The 13,582-nt window shown below is 51.3% G+C and overlaps 1 protein-coding gene across 3 annotated transcripts in view; it reads right to left on the bottom strand.

Moving 5' to 3' along the window:
- Nucleotides 1-746: 746 nt before the first annotated feature.
- LRRC74A (leucine rich repeat containing 74A) overlaps nucleotides 747-13,582 on the bottom strand; it is a 31,345-nt gene continuing 18,509 nt past the window's right edge. For all 3 annotated transcript variants that reach the window (XM_069465152.1, XM_069465153.1, XM_069465154.1), the window contains 5 exons: nucleotides 11,088-11,183; nucleotides 8,049-8,195; nucleotides 4,409-4,516; nucleotides 3,503-3,585; nucleotides 747-911 (listed from right to left, as the gene is read on the bottom strand). In XM_069465152.1, the coding sequence (XP_069321253.1) occupies nucleotides 887-911; nucleotides 3,503-3,585; nucleotides 4,409-4,516; nucleotides 8,049-8,195; nucleotides 11,088-11,183 (459 nt within the window). In that variant the 3' untranslated portion in view covers nucleotides 747-886. The remainder of the gene's footprint in view (nucleotides 912-3,502; nucleotides 3,586-4,408; nucleotides 4,517-8,048; nucleotides 8,196-11,087; nucleotides 11,184-13,582) is intronic.

The raw sequence follows: 13,582 nt of genomic DNA, 5'->3' as shown, positions 1-13,582 counted from the left end.
GCTCCAAAGTGGGGTCCCTGGAGGGGTCCCTTGCCTCACCCCCCAAACTTTCCCAGCTTTCCACCACTCACGCCAAACAATGGCCGGGTGAATGTGCTCGTTCACTCCACAGGCGTTTACTGGGCACCCTCTCTGTGCGAGGGCTACCGAGGCACCGGGGATAGTCCCTGCCCTTGTTCATGCGCCGTGGTGCGTGAAGGTGCCTCCACCCACCTGGCCGGTGTATGCTGTTCTTGGCTACTCCTTTTCCTCTTTTGCTAAGCTCTTCCTGTCTCCCCAGTTTGCCAAAGGATTTTAGAATCAAATGCAGAAGGACAGACTCCCACAATGGATCAGGACGCCTTTATTTCAGCTGTTTCATTTTTCAGGTGGAACCACTCAGGCTCAAGCTCATATATCCAGGACTCGACACCAGGTCTCTCAGTCTCCCGGCCTGGGCTGCCTCCATGTGCCCCCTTGGCATTTGCTTCTAGAGGCCCCTGCCCTCATTCCCTCAGCTCTGTCCCCCCCCCCACTGCCTCCCGTCCAGGAAATCTCCCCTGGACACAGTTTACAATCACTATGACGACTGCTCTTGTGCCCTGACCTGCTCCCCGATGCTCTTTTCCTGCTGCCTAGCAACCCCATGACATTCCCAATTTGTCTGTGCACCTCTTAATGAGACCACCACATCACAGCACCTCGGGTGGTCACTAAAACCAGAAGGTGCCCCCTTGGTGAAGGGCACACCCACCAGCACCCCAGAACACCCAGAATCAAGCCGGGTTTTATTTGCTCATGCACAGCCCTGGCCTTGGCATTTGGCCACCTCTTGATCTCCTCCGTGGCACCATCCAACTTGCCAGGACTCCTCTTGTCAAGACTTCTTTCCCGACCAGACTTGTGGCTATGTCTTCGGCGTATTCAAGAAACTGGTTTGAAAGGTAAGAGAATAATGCTGAGTGCAGCCTCATGGCCAATTGGCGAGAACATTAACACAGGCTCAAATCCAGACGAGACCCTTTGTAAACCCAGCTCTTATCCAGGCAGCAGGCTGAACGTGGGTGAGTTCGGCGTTGGCACAGGGGTGCCGTAGAGCGCTGGTTTACCCGATCGGCAAGGGCTCGGCAGAGTTAAATTTTACAATGTGACACCCTCTGACGCAGCGATTGCTGGGCCCACTCCACCAGACCTATTTTGAGAAACACTATATGCTGTGTACAAGGATGTTTACGACAGCATTGTTTGTAGTAGCAAAATATTGGAAATAGCTGAAATGTCCATAAAATGAGTTTAAGTTATGAGACTCTTGTGCTATGAAATATTATGAGGCAATTAAAAAGATTGAGGTGGGTTTAAATGTGCCAGCGTGGAAAGGTCACCACGATGTACTGTTAGGACAAAGCAAGATACTCCGATTCTATTAGTGATGAGAAACTATGTGTGTGTGAAACAGCAGATAAGAAGCCCATAAGAACTGCGCACCTCCCTGCTGCGTCCCAGGTGGTGTCCAAATGCCTCACAGGCATGAACTCACTCAGTCCTCAACACTCCTGTGCTGCGGGTACCGCTATTAGCTCCATAATACAGATGAAGAAACTGAGGCACAGAGAGACCGGATAACTTGCCCAGGGTTCCACCGGAGTGGAGCTGGGATGGGAACCCATGTGGTTGGCCCTAGAAACCGTGTTTTTAAGCATCATTTCTCTGCCCCACACACTGGCGCGTGTGCCTGTGCAAGGACACGCAGGATGACAAGGACACGGGACAGGCGTGGAGATGTGTGCCTGCAGTCGTCCGTGAGAGCCCTGCGGAGAGGCGGAGGGAACCGTGGGGGAGATAAAAAAGGACCTTCATTCTCTCCTTGCTCTACTTCTGTGGATTTAGAACTTTTACGATTGGATATTATTTGTAACAAAACATAAAAATAGGAAAGATTCATGCGACAATAAAAAGTACCCCTCTGCTGCTCAGCCAGCACTCACAAAGAGGCAGTGTTCGAGCTGACGGGCAACTGAGGTGGCCCCAGGAGCCCCCCAACTCGGGTGCTGAGACTGGGCCACCAGGCCCCAGTTCCGCCTCTCAACTGCCACGTGACCTTGTTTATCTGCAGCCTGGAGAGTTTGCCAGGCTTGGAACCTGGTCTCTAGGCTCTGCCCTTGGCACTTGCCACCAGCTGCCCAAGGAACAAGTGGTGCCACTTTAGGGCAGGCATCCAAGGAGGAGGAAGGGGAGGAAGAGGAGGAGGAGCAGGAGAAGGGCAGAGGCTGCTGAGCCGGACTAGAGCAGAGGGAGGGGTGGGGGGCACAGTGGGAGGTGCGGTGGGCGGGGCCGGGGGCCACACCTGAGCCATCCTTGAGGCCCCCTTGCTGGATGACAGCGTGACTCCTGAGCGATGCCCCGTGGGCCAGCTCCTTCCGTGCATTTCCCCACTTAATCCTCACAATACCTCTAGGCTGCTGCGGTTCTCACCCCACTTGAAGGCGGGAGACTGAGAGCCCCACGCACAGCCCGCCCTTGTTAAGCAGAGCAGGGTTTGCGGCTGGGACAGGCTGCCCTTCCTGTCTGCATAATTGGGGGAAGGCGTGTAGGGCAGGGCTGGACAGGGGCCTCTCCACTGGGGCTCCTTAAGGGCACAGGCCAGGCTTAAGGCCACAGGGACCATGCCTGGTGTGGGCAGCGGCATCCTGCGCCTGGGAGTGACAGCGGGTCTGGAACCACAGGGGCTGGGCCAGGGCCAGAGCTGCCCGCTCCGCGCTGTGGGCAGGGGCTTTGCCTCTCTTCTCTGAAGCTCAGTTTCATCGCTCACTCCGTGGGGGTGGCGGTGGTGTTGCCTGGGCACTGAAAGGACTCAGTACGTGCCTGTTTTGTGATGGGAGAGGACCTGGCATGTGGTGGGGGCTCACCGGGGGTTGGTCACTGTCATCACTACCATCATGGACCTTCCCTGTCTCTTCGAGGAATCCAGCCCAAGTCGCAGTCCACCTCACTCCCTGAGCTGCAGCAGGGTTGACCAACCTGGGGTTCACCACACACCACACTGCGCGCCCCTCCACCTGGGGCTCCGTTCCTCTGCTCTCTCTGTCTCTCTGCCAGGCCAGACTCGCCGAAACATCACTGCCTCCCACCTGACTGGTGCCTCCTCTTTAGGGTACAAGGGCGCCTGGCGCGTGCCCCACGGCTCCGCTCACCCTGAGAGGCCCGACCGTTTGCTCCTGGCGTCACCTCCCACAGGGCCGTGCATGCTGGGCTGCAGCTCCTTCTGCCGGCCTGCCTAGCGTGTGGCCCGGCAGCCAGCAGCCAGCAGCACGTGGCAGGGCTCAAGCTTTGCCAAACAAGTGACTTGAAGGTGAGAAGGGTGAATCGTGGGGCCTGGCCCTGCGGTGCAGGGAAAAGGCAGCCAGTTGCTGCAGGGTGGGGGAGGCCCTCACTAAGCAAACGCAGACGGGGCGGCCCGGAGCTCACATCCACCCAGCCAGGGCCCCTTATAGAGCGCTGGGGATGGCTGTCGGGGCTGGCTGACCTGAAGTTCACCATGCCTGTCTTCTCATCCAGCCTCTTTATCAGCTCCCCAACTTGGTACCGGTTCAGAGGGACCTTGTTTTGCTGAGGATGTAGATGGAACATGTGCAGTTAATAGAACTCTATGTTCATCCCCTCTCCAGACACCCCTGCATTCTCTCTGTCACTCTCTCGCTCTCTCTCTCGCTCTCTCTCACACACACACAGACTCCACATAATGCCCGACTCCTCCTGAGACCACGCATGGCAACCAAGAGTGAGCTCAGGAAACTGAACTCACAACATGGAGGGGTGGAAGGAGCCCCCTGCCCGTGGGTCACTGCCCAGACCCCAGAAGGCCTCCCCTTTCTGTGGAGCAATAAGGAGGCTGGAGGTCAGGGTAAGGTGAAGGGGGTGGCCCTGGGGTGGACAGAGCTCTCCTCTGCAGCTACTGAGTCCTGTCCAGCCCTCCTCACCATGGGCCTGGGCCCCCAGCAAGTCCCCTCCTGGGTCCTATTCTTGCAGGAACTGGATGCATTTCAGGGGGCCTTTCACACCTTTATCATATGGGGGTGAGGGGAATGAGGGATTTCAGGCAAGAGGATACAGCCAAAGGTGGAAATATTGGGACTTTGGCATGTGATCTTCTCTCACTCTCTTTTTATCTGCCCAATAGCCAAACGCAATGGGAGAAAGACCTCAAGATAGAACATCTGCCTTTGGGTGGCATCTCGGGTCATCAGTGGCTTCGAGCCATACAGCACAGAGAATGACTCCAGCAAGGGTTGAGGAAGGTCTCAGGTTCCTCTCTGGGTCCAGATAAATGAGGTGAGTGTCCCACAGCCAAAACCAGGAAGCTCTCCGAAGGGCTTGCGCACTCTCTCTGTGACACACGCATAGTGCCTGTGGCCACCAGGAATCGGCATACCTGTACCATAGCTTTCCGGAACTCGCCCACATGCATCTTCATTGTCCCGGCGGGGTTCAAGCTCTTGAGGAAGTCGACCACCGTGATGTTTTGCTGGTCTGCATAGTTCTGAGAGAGGCGGGAGACACCCAGTCCAAACACTTGTCCTTATAGCAATGACCACAACTCCCCTCCCCTCCTCCGAAGGCAACCCCAGCTCCCAGGCCCAGAAAGGCTGAGGAGAACCGGGAGCCAGACACGAGCACCTGTGATGGTTCTTGTGTGTTCGCCCAGGTTCTCCCAGCCCCACCCCACTGAGCAGAAGCTCCGTCCATTCCCAGGGTGGAAGGGCTGAAGTCAATGCTGCTAAGGTGCCACAGCATCCAGGGGACAGGGCTGGGGGTCATGTGCACACGTGTGATTTGGGTTTGCGATGAGCTCTGTTAAGACTGGTATCGACGGTGCACTGTGGCTGGTGGGTGGGATGTTGTTAGCTCAGAGAAGAAAGTGAAGTCACAGCCACGTAGTGTGCGGGTTGGACAGGCTCTAGGCCGTCCCTGGATTCTCACTGCTCCACACAAATGCTCACATGGAGACATGCTTTCTTAGAATATATTTAAAAACAATACTTCATTGTTTTCATTTCAAAAATACAGTCGTCCTTCAGTATCCACAGGGCATTGGTTCCAGACCCCCATCAATGCCAAAATCCGAGAATGGTCAGGTTCTGCAGTCGGCCCGGCGAACCCACGGACACAAAACCGTGGACCCTGAGGCTTCGGCGGGCCCTCTGTACTCACAGGTTTTGCGTGCTGTGAATACTGTATTTTCCAGCCACATGAGGCTGCATATGCAGAACCTGTGGATATGGAAGGCCAACTGGACTTATTGAAAAAAATCCTTGTGTAAGTAGACGTGCACAGTTCAAACCTGTGTTTTTCAAGGGTCAGCTGTATTACCTACTCACCTTGTAAGACAATTTTAGATTAGCAGAAGAAAGTAAAAGTCCACAAGTCCAATGTCACCATCCAGAGGTACCATCTTGGTGTGTATCCTTTTATCCATCCATCTGATATCTATCTATTAATATCTATGTAACATCTATCTGTCTAACATCTAACATCTACCTATCATCTTTCCACTACAGCTACTGTTTTGTAAAATGCACTGTACGAACACACTGTGAACACCTTTTCAATGTCATTAAAATACTCTCTTGGGTCCTTTTTAAAAAATCATCTTTTGTTTCTCTTCCTCTCCTACTTTCAAAAGCCCCTTGGCAGGGTCTTGCTGTACTGATAGGTTTGCCATAGACCCTGTGGTCAGCACCTTGACCAGAATCAGGGCCGTCACTTCAGTGGTGGGTGCTATTGACAAGGCCCAACACAGCCCCTGCCTCGGAGCAGTTCACAGTGTCCCGAAGAAAGGGTAAAGCCGAGGCTACAGGAGCACGTGGCAAGGCCATTTACTCTCGACTAGGGAATCTGAGAAGGGGTCCCCAAGGAAGTGGCACTTGAGTAGAGACCTGGAGCACGAGTAGGAACAAGCGGACACAGAGGGCAAGGAGAAGCGTGTTCCTGGTAGAAGGAGCTGCACGCGCACAGGCCTGGAGTTACGAGAGAATTGATGCAAAGAGGAGCAGGGAGAGAGCCAGGGGCCCTGAAATGCACAGCAGGGCCAGGTGGCGGCCACTTGCCCACCTGTACTTCCCTGCCTCTGCCAGTGCTACCACCTTTTTTGCCCCTTGGGCTTGAATTTTTGGGTTATCTTTGGGTCTATCTTATCACGACAGGCCTTTCTTCTCCCAAAACACACATACACATACGAGTGCGCGCACCCACACCCCATACCCAACCATTCCCCAAGTCCTGGAGGTGTTTCCGTGGTGAGATCTCTTGCATCTGTCCTTTACTTCCATTGCCATTCTCAGCCAAGTCATCATTCCACATCTGGAATACTACAACGGCGTCCCCACTTGTTTTCCCACTCTTGCCTCTACCCACTTCAGTTCCTTCCACTCCTCATGGCCAAGAAGGTCACCCCTCGGTCCTGCTGGGTTCACGTCACCTCCACTGCTCAGCAGCTCTCGCTCGCTCTGGACTCCTGGTGAAATCACACCTGAGCTCTGAGCCTAGAATCCTAGGACTGCCACGTCCGTCCCACCCCCTTCACCAGCTTTGACTTTAAGGCTTCTCTGTGAGCCTGGAGCCATGTGGCTCTTCTGTTGGAGCCACGAGGTTCTGTTCACATCCCCTAAACATGCTCTGTGCCATCCCACCTCGGAGGTTCTCCCAGCAGGACCCTCTTCCCAGAACTCCCTCCCGGGCCCTGCGGGTCACCTGGATGCTTTGCTCTCTTCCCCAACACATGTCGGCCAGGAAGTCCTCCTTTTCTGTTCGCCCAATCCTACCCGGATCTCCAGTGTGCGTTCTTATTATATTTGCTGCCTTCGTCACTTGTGTATCATGGCACTTTCTGCGAGTCATTTCTGAATCTATCCCATATTTCCAACCAGATTGTTTGCCCCCTGAGGGGAAGGACTGTGTTTTACAGGGCGCGTCCTGTTTGGTTTCTACTCCAAGGTTCTTTTTCCATAGCTGCTTTAAAACAGGGGTGGGGTCCCCACTTTGCATTAGACAACTCCATTCTTGCTTGCAGGAGCACCCTGCTCCCCTTCCAAAATAGGTTTGCCCTTGGTGGTTCCATCCAAGGTCATATGACTCATAAAAATACTTGATACCTCATTGCCTTCTAGAACTTTCCACACCACACTTCTGTTCATGCAAGAGCTCTTTTATTTAGTCCCAGAAACTGAGGCACAGAGCAGACCCATCAGGGGCAGGAAACAGCCCTGGGGGCGCACATCCTGCAGCACCTACATTTGCACCAGATCGCTCTGTTCCTGCTTCCCCAGACAGCAACTGGTCTGCAGCCAACTGCAGGCTCCTCATTCCCACCAGTGGGCGAGAGGCCAGGTCACTGCTCTGGGAAACGGGGACTCGAAGAGCAATAACGTCCCTCTCAGCTCTAATATTCGCTGATTTTATATTTCCACCATTACATCCGCCTCCTGTGATTGCCAGAGATAATCTAAGAAAAGGTGAGCCAGGTCCAAGTTACCGCTAGAAATAAAGGACTCAAATGTCCCTTTTTAGCTGAAATCACAAAATAGCCATCCTGACCACAGGGAGGTCTTGGCATCCTTACCAGCTGTCAGAAAGAACCTGTGTTTATTGGGTGCTTATTATATACCAAGCATTCTTCTAAGCACTGCATGCATATTACATAATTTAATCTTCCAAGCAATCCTACTGCAGTGGGGTACCACTGTTATGCCCATTTTACAGGTGGGGAGACTGAGGCACAGAGAGCCTCAGTGACTTGCCCTTGGTCATACATTGGCAGGTGGAGGAGCCTGGGCAGGCCAGTCCATCCTGTGCCAAGCCCCTCCCGCTTCAGCCAGATCTCAGCCCTTGCCCTTTCTCTGGGAGCTGGGAAGCACTGCTGGGGAATCCAGTATCTGCAGGGGATACTCCACGTCTGCAGGGCGAGGGACTGAGACATTCCTTGGCAGAGAGGATTGTACAGACACTTTGGGTGGAGCCAAAGGCCAGCTTTCCCTAGGGCTCCCTGGAGGGCTGGGAGGAAGGCAGGAGCTCACCTGGATCAGTTTCATGGGGTTTGTCCACAAGAAGAGGGTTTTCTTGACAGAGAGGCCTTGCATTGCCTTGTATACCACGTTCAGCTGCGGGTGAACAGCATATACCCCATCCAGTGTTTTCACGAACTGCTCAGTCACCAGCACGTTCTGTGGCAGGGAGAGAGGGGACCCATCATGACAAGGGTACCACCACTGTGCCATCTCCTTGCCCAGCCAGTGGGTCTGCCACCCAAGCCAAAGCTGGGAAGTTTTGTCTTTTCCAGTTTGTTCTGCAGTGCTACTCTTAGATTGGGATAGTTCCGGTGTTTTAGAGCTTGTGATTTGACTTGTAAGTTTCTTATTTAATTTTGATCACATGTTTCATTGAGTGCTGGTGGCCTGTCACCTGCTGCCAGCTCGGCTCTGTTCTCTCTCTCTTTTTTCCCTGCTGTGCTCCTGTGCAGACAGCTCTGTTCTCAGTTGGTGTGTGTAAGTGCCTTTTTGTTTTGAGCCAGAGTCTCACCTGTGGCTGGGGCTAGAGTGCCGTGACATCAACCTAGCTCACAGCAACCTCAAACTCCTGGGCTCAAGTGATCTTCCTGCCTCAGCCTCCCAAGTAGCTGGGACTACAAGCACAGAATACATTCCCAACTATTTTTTTCTATTTTTAGTAGAGACAGAATCTCGCTCTTACTCAGGCTGGTCTCGAACTCAAGACCTCAAGCGATCCTCCTGCCCACCTAGGCCTCCCAAAATGTTAGGATTACAGGCATGAGCCACCACACCTGTCCAAAGACTTGTCCCTAAACAAATACCCTGAAATGTCCATAACTCCATGAGTGTTGTTCTTCAGAGCAGGGCCCTGGAAGAGGATCCCTTATTCTAACAAGTGACTCAAAATGAATTGAGAACCTCCCTTTATGGAAGTACCCTCAGAGCTGGTTTATAGCAGCAGTCCCCAACCTTTTTGGCACCAGGGACCAGTTTCATGGAAGACAATTTTTCCATGGACGGGGAGAGGGGGGCAGCAGAGCTCTGTGGCCCAGTTGGGGACATAGGAGAAAATGTGTTCTGTGAAATAGTGTTTGATCAAACTTGACCTCCACCAGTTTGATCAATCTGCTTCATTCCTCAGATGTGGTTCTGAGTACCTTTTGCCTTTTCAAAGAATTAAACGCATGCTGAAGGGCTAAAGACTTTGTAGATATTCTAGAGAATGTTCTAGAAGCATCTACAAGGAGGAATTCCAACACCGTTTGGAGTTATGGCAGCATGGCTGACAAAAGGGAAGCAAAAGGCTAACTCACTGAGACTGCTGTGTTCTGGGAGGCTGGTTAAGTGCCAGTGTGGTCACAGCTCACAGGTTTATGTGCCATCTAGGGCCCAATTAGCACCATTTCTAATGCTCCCTCAAACACACCAAGGCAGTGCCTGGGTCCACACCTTCCGACCTGTACTGTGCGGGGGGAAAAACAAATGCCAACAAAATCTGAACTTGCAGCTGAGATTCGGAGGCAGGGCCGGGTGGGGGCCAGGGCAGCATTCTGGGGTGCATAGTCAGAACCGCAGCATGAGGGTGGGGAAAGAGCTTTTGGGGAGGCAGACCCAGGAGCACAGAGCAACCTGGGCCAGGAAGGAAGGGGTGAAGGAACAAAGTGAAAAGCAAAGCAGCTATATTTTTATAATGTCTTAAAATCTGTGGCAAATAGAAATCCAAGTTTTACTAATTATTCACTTCTAAGGAGCTTGGGTTTAAATATTCAAAATAATGTCACTGATATAATCACAAAACATTAAAATAGTCTTAAAAAACATCCTGTGTGGCATTAAAAATGCAAAAGGACTTTAACATCGTACCTTTATAGAACTCTAGAGTAGGAGGCAGAAGCCCTGGGTTTACTCCTTGCTGTGTTTCTCACTTGCTGTGGATCCTGGGCAAATGACCTAACCTCTCTGTTTCAGTTTCCTTATACGTAAAATGGGAAAATGAGGAAAAGTGCTTGTTATGGGTTGAATTTTGCTCCCTTCCCTCAAAAGATGCTGACGTTCTCCAGGACCAGTGAATGTGAATTTGTTTGGAAATAGGGTCTTTGCAGGTGACCAAATTAAAATGGGGTCTTTAGGGTGCATGCTAATCCAATTCGACCATGTCCTTATTAAAAGGGGGCATCTCCCAGGGAGACGCCATGGGAAGGTGAAGGCAGAGATTGGGGTGATGCTTCTACAAGCAAAAGGGCACCAAAGACTGCCAGCAAACCACCAGAGGTGAAGAGAGAGGTCTAGAACAAATTCTCCCTCACAGCCCTCAGAAGAAACTAACCCTGCTAACACTTTGATCTTGGACTTCCAGCATCCAGAACCGTGAGCCAATACATTTCTGTTGCTTAAGCCACCCAGTTTGTGGTACTTTGTCACAGGAGATCTAGGAAACGAATACAGTACTCTACCTACCTTCTAGAGTAGGATCAAATGAGCTGGCACATATGAAATCATTTTGGGGAAAAAAGAGTATAAAATGGTAGACAACAGCAGGATATTGCTATTACCAGCCACCACCTCCATGCTGATTTGGGCAAGAGTACCTGGCAGGAGGCTTTCCTCCTTCATCAAGAGATTTCCACCCACCAATACTACCCTGAGTACAATAAGCCAAGTCATGAAATGAAAATACAAGTTTATATATTTAGGATTCTAAAAATCCCATGACTCTGAAACCATTCTGGGATCCAGGGCCATTCATTAGCAAGGCTGGTGGTAAAGTCTGTTTTGGGATCTTCCTGCCTTTCTTTTTGGTGTTTCCTTATCTCTACTCCCAGGTGTTCACAGCCTGGGTTTCTAGGATCTGGTAAATTGTTTCACGCTGAGCTGTTATTGACTGAACGGCTACTCCTACTGGAAGGATCCCTGGAAAGGGCAGAGCTGTACCAAAAGGAGGGACCATTTCCTGGAGCATTTGTGTGAGGGCCTGTAAGGGACAGAGCCGTGGGCCCTGACCAACACACAGTGGGAAGGGTCACCGGCTCGCACCCTGGTGCAAGCAACCACCATTTGATCACTTACGGAAATGTCAAGCTCTTCCATACGGGATTTGGGGTTCCTCTTGATGGACAGGATAAGTAAAACAGCCCCATCCACATCGATAGGATTCAGGAAAAGCTGTAGAGGGAGAGGCAAGACAAGAGGAGGCTGAGTTGGGGGCTGGAGAGGCTGGCTTAGAGCATGGCATCCAGTTCTCATCAAATCGCAACCTCTGTCTTCCTCCAAGACTTTTCTTTCAGTACTTGTCTGCCTGCCCATCTGTCTGTCTACCCATCCAACCATCTTACTGCTCATCCATCCATCCATCCATCCACCTGTCCATATCACTGCTTATCCATCCATTCATCCATCTACCTGTCATCCATTCATCCATCCGTCTATTCAACCACCTGTCCATTTCACTGCTCCTCCATCCATCCATTTATCTGTCCATCCATCCATCCATCCATCCACCTGTCCATCTCACTGCTCATCCATCCATCCGTCCATCTGTCTATCCCTCCAACACATATTTATTAGAGGCCTGCCATATGCCAGCCACCGGGTTAAGGGATGCACAGGAAGACATGACAAATTTTCTGCCCTCAGGTAGATTAATGCTCTAGGCACAGGAGACAGGCAAACAAGCCAACAGCAACAGAAATGTGATGACTTAAATGGCAGAGGTACCCAAGGGTACTGCAGGAGCAAGGAGAGGAGCATGCAGCACAGAGAAGGGATGATGAGCTAAGCCTTGCAGGACTAATGAGAATTAGTCGGGTCTGAAGAAAGGGGAGCAGAACCAGAGGAAGGACTGAGCCTCACCAAAGATGAGAAGGTTACGTGCAAAGGCGTAGAGATGTGAAACAGCATGTGGTGTTCGTGAGCTGGTGCAGAGAGATGAGGCCACAGAGCTGGGATGGGCCACATCACGGAGGACCTTGTGGGCCTAGCTAAGGAATTAAGACATTATCCCAATGGTGCTGGCAGCCACTGAAGCATGGATAGAGGTTAACAGCAGGAACATGGAGCATTGATTCCCTGACCACTGTGTGCCTGTCATCTATGGCTGCTCTGAGGACTCAACATATCAATTCAGGCAAAGAATTAAAAAGAGACTGGGTGTGGTGGCTCACACCTGTAATCCTAGCACTCTGGGAGGCTGAGGCGGGAGGATTGCTTGAGGTCAGGGGTTTGAGACCAATCTGAGCAAGACTGAGACCCCCGTCTCTAAAAATAGAAAGAAATTAGCCAGACAACTAAAAATAGAAAAAATTAGCCAGTCATGGTGGCACATGCCTGTAGTCCCAGCTACTCGGGAAGCTGAAGCAGGAGGATCAGTTGAGTCCAGGAGTTTGAGGTTGCTGTGAACAATGATGATGCCACTGCACTCTAGCCCAGGTGATAGAGTGAGAACCTGTCTTAAAAACAAAAAAAGTGTGCCTGGTACATAGCAATTAGTCAATGAACATTAGTTATCATTATTGAAGGCTTTCAGCTGGGTGGCTTCACTGAGCACCTACTATACCCCAGTTGTTTCCCAGGCTCTGATGTACTCCAGTGGGAAATAGAGATGCGGGCCCTGCCCTCATGGAGATCAGCATCTAGAATTCTTTGCCTGGATTCACTTCCTGAGGGGAATTCCTTGTTTTGCCAAGATTAGGGGCAGGGCTTCTGGGGCTGGATGTGGAGAACAATAGATAATTCCTGTGGCAAAGTTGATGTGGTCTCCACCTGTGGCCAAACTAAGAGTTTTGTCTTAAACTTTTCTCTTTCACTTTAAAAACATTTTTAAAAATTCAAATATATTTATTACACATGGTCATTGTGGAAAAATTAGAAGAGAGGTAAAAAAATGCTTTGAGTTTCCTCTACCCCACTAACCAGAGATAATTCCTGTTGCCATTTTGCTAAGGCAACCTTTTCTTCTTTTTTTGAGACAGGGTCTCACTCTGTCACCCAGGCTACAGTGCAGTGGCATCATCATAGCTCCTGACAACCTCAAACTCCTGGGCTCAAGTGATTCTCCTGCCTCAGCCTCCCAAGTAGGTGGGACTAAGAGCACAGTAGCACCAGGCTAATTTCCCTTCTCTTCTCTTCTCTTCTCTTCTCTTCTCTTCTCTTCTCTTCTCTTCTCTTCTCTTCTCTTTTCTTTTCTTTCCGTCTGTCTTTCTTTCTTTCTTTCTTTCTTTTTTTTTTTTTGAGACAGAGTCTTGCTCTGTTGCCCTGGGTAGAGTGCAGTGGTGTCACCGTAGCTCACTGCAACCTCAAACTCCTGGGCTCAGGCACTCCTCCTGCCTCAGCCTCCAGAGTAGCTGGGACTACAGGCACATACCACCATGCCCAGCTAATTTTTTCTATTTTTAGTGGAGAAGGGGTCTCAGTCTTGCTCAGGCTGGTCTCAAAACTCCTGACCTGAAGTGATTCTCCCGCCTCTGCCTCCCAGAGTGCCAGGATCACAGGCGTGAGCCATGCACCCAGCTGGCAACTTCTTAGTTTTTTAAAAATTCAGATTTTCAGAACTGTCCTTGGCCTCA

Source organism: Eulemur rufifrons, chromosome 2, assembly GCF_041146395.1.
Source record: "Eulemur rufifrons isolate Redbay chromosome 2, OSU_ERuf_1, whole genome shotgun sequence".
Lineage (NCBI taxonomy): Eukaryota > Metazoa > Chordata > Mammalia > Primates > Lemuridae > Eulemur > Eulemur rufifrons.
Note: the sequence above shows the minus strand (reverse complement) of the source record. Positions and strands in the feature narration are given on the sequence as shown.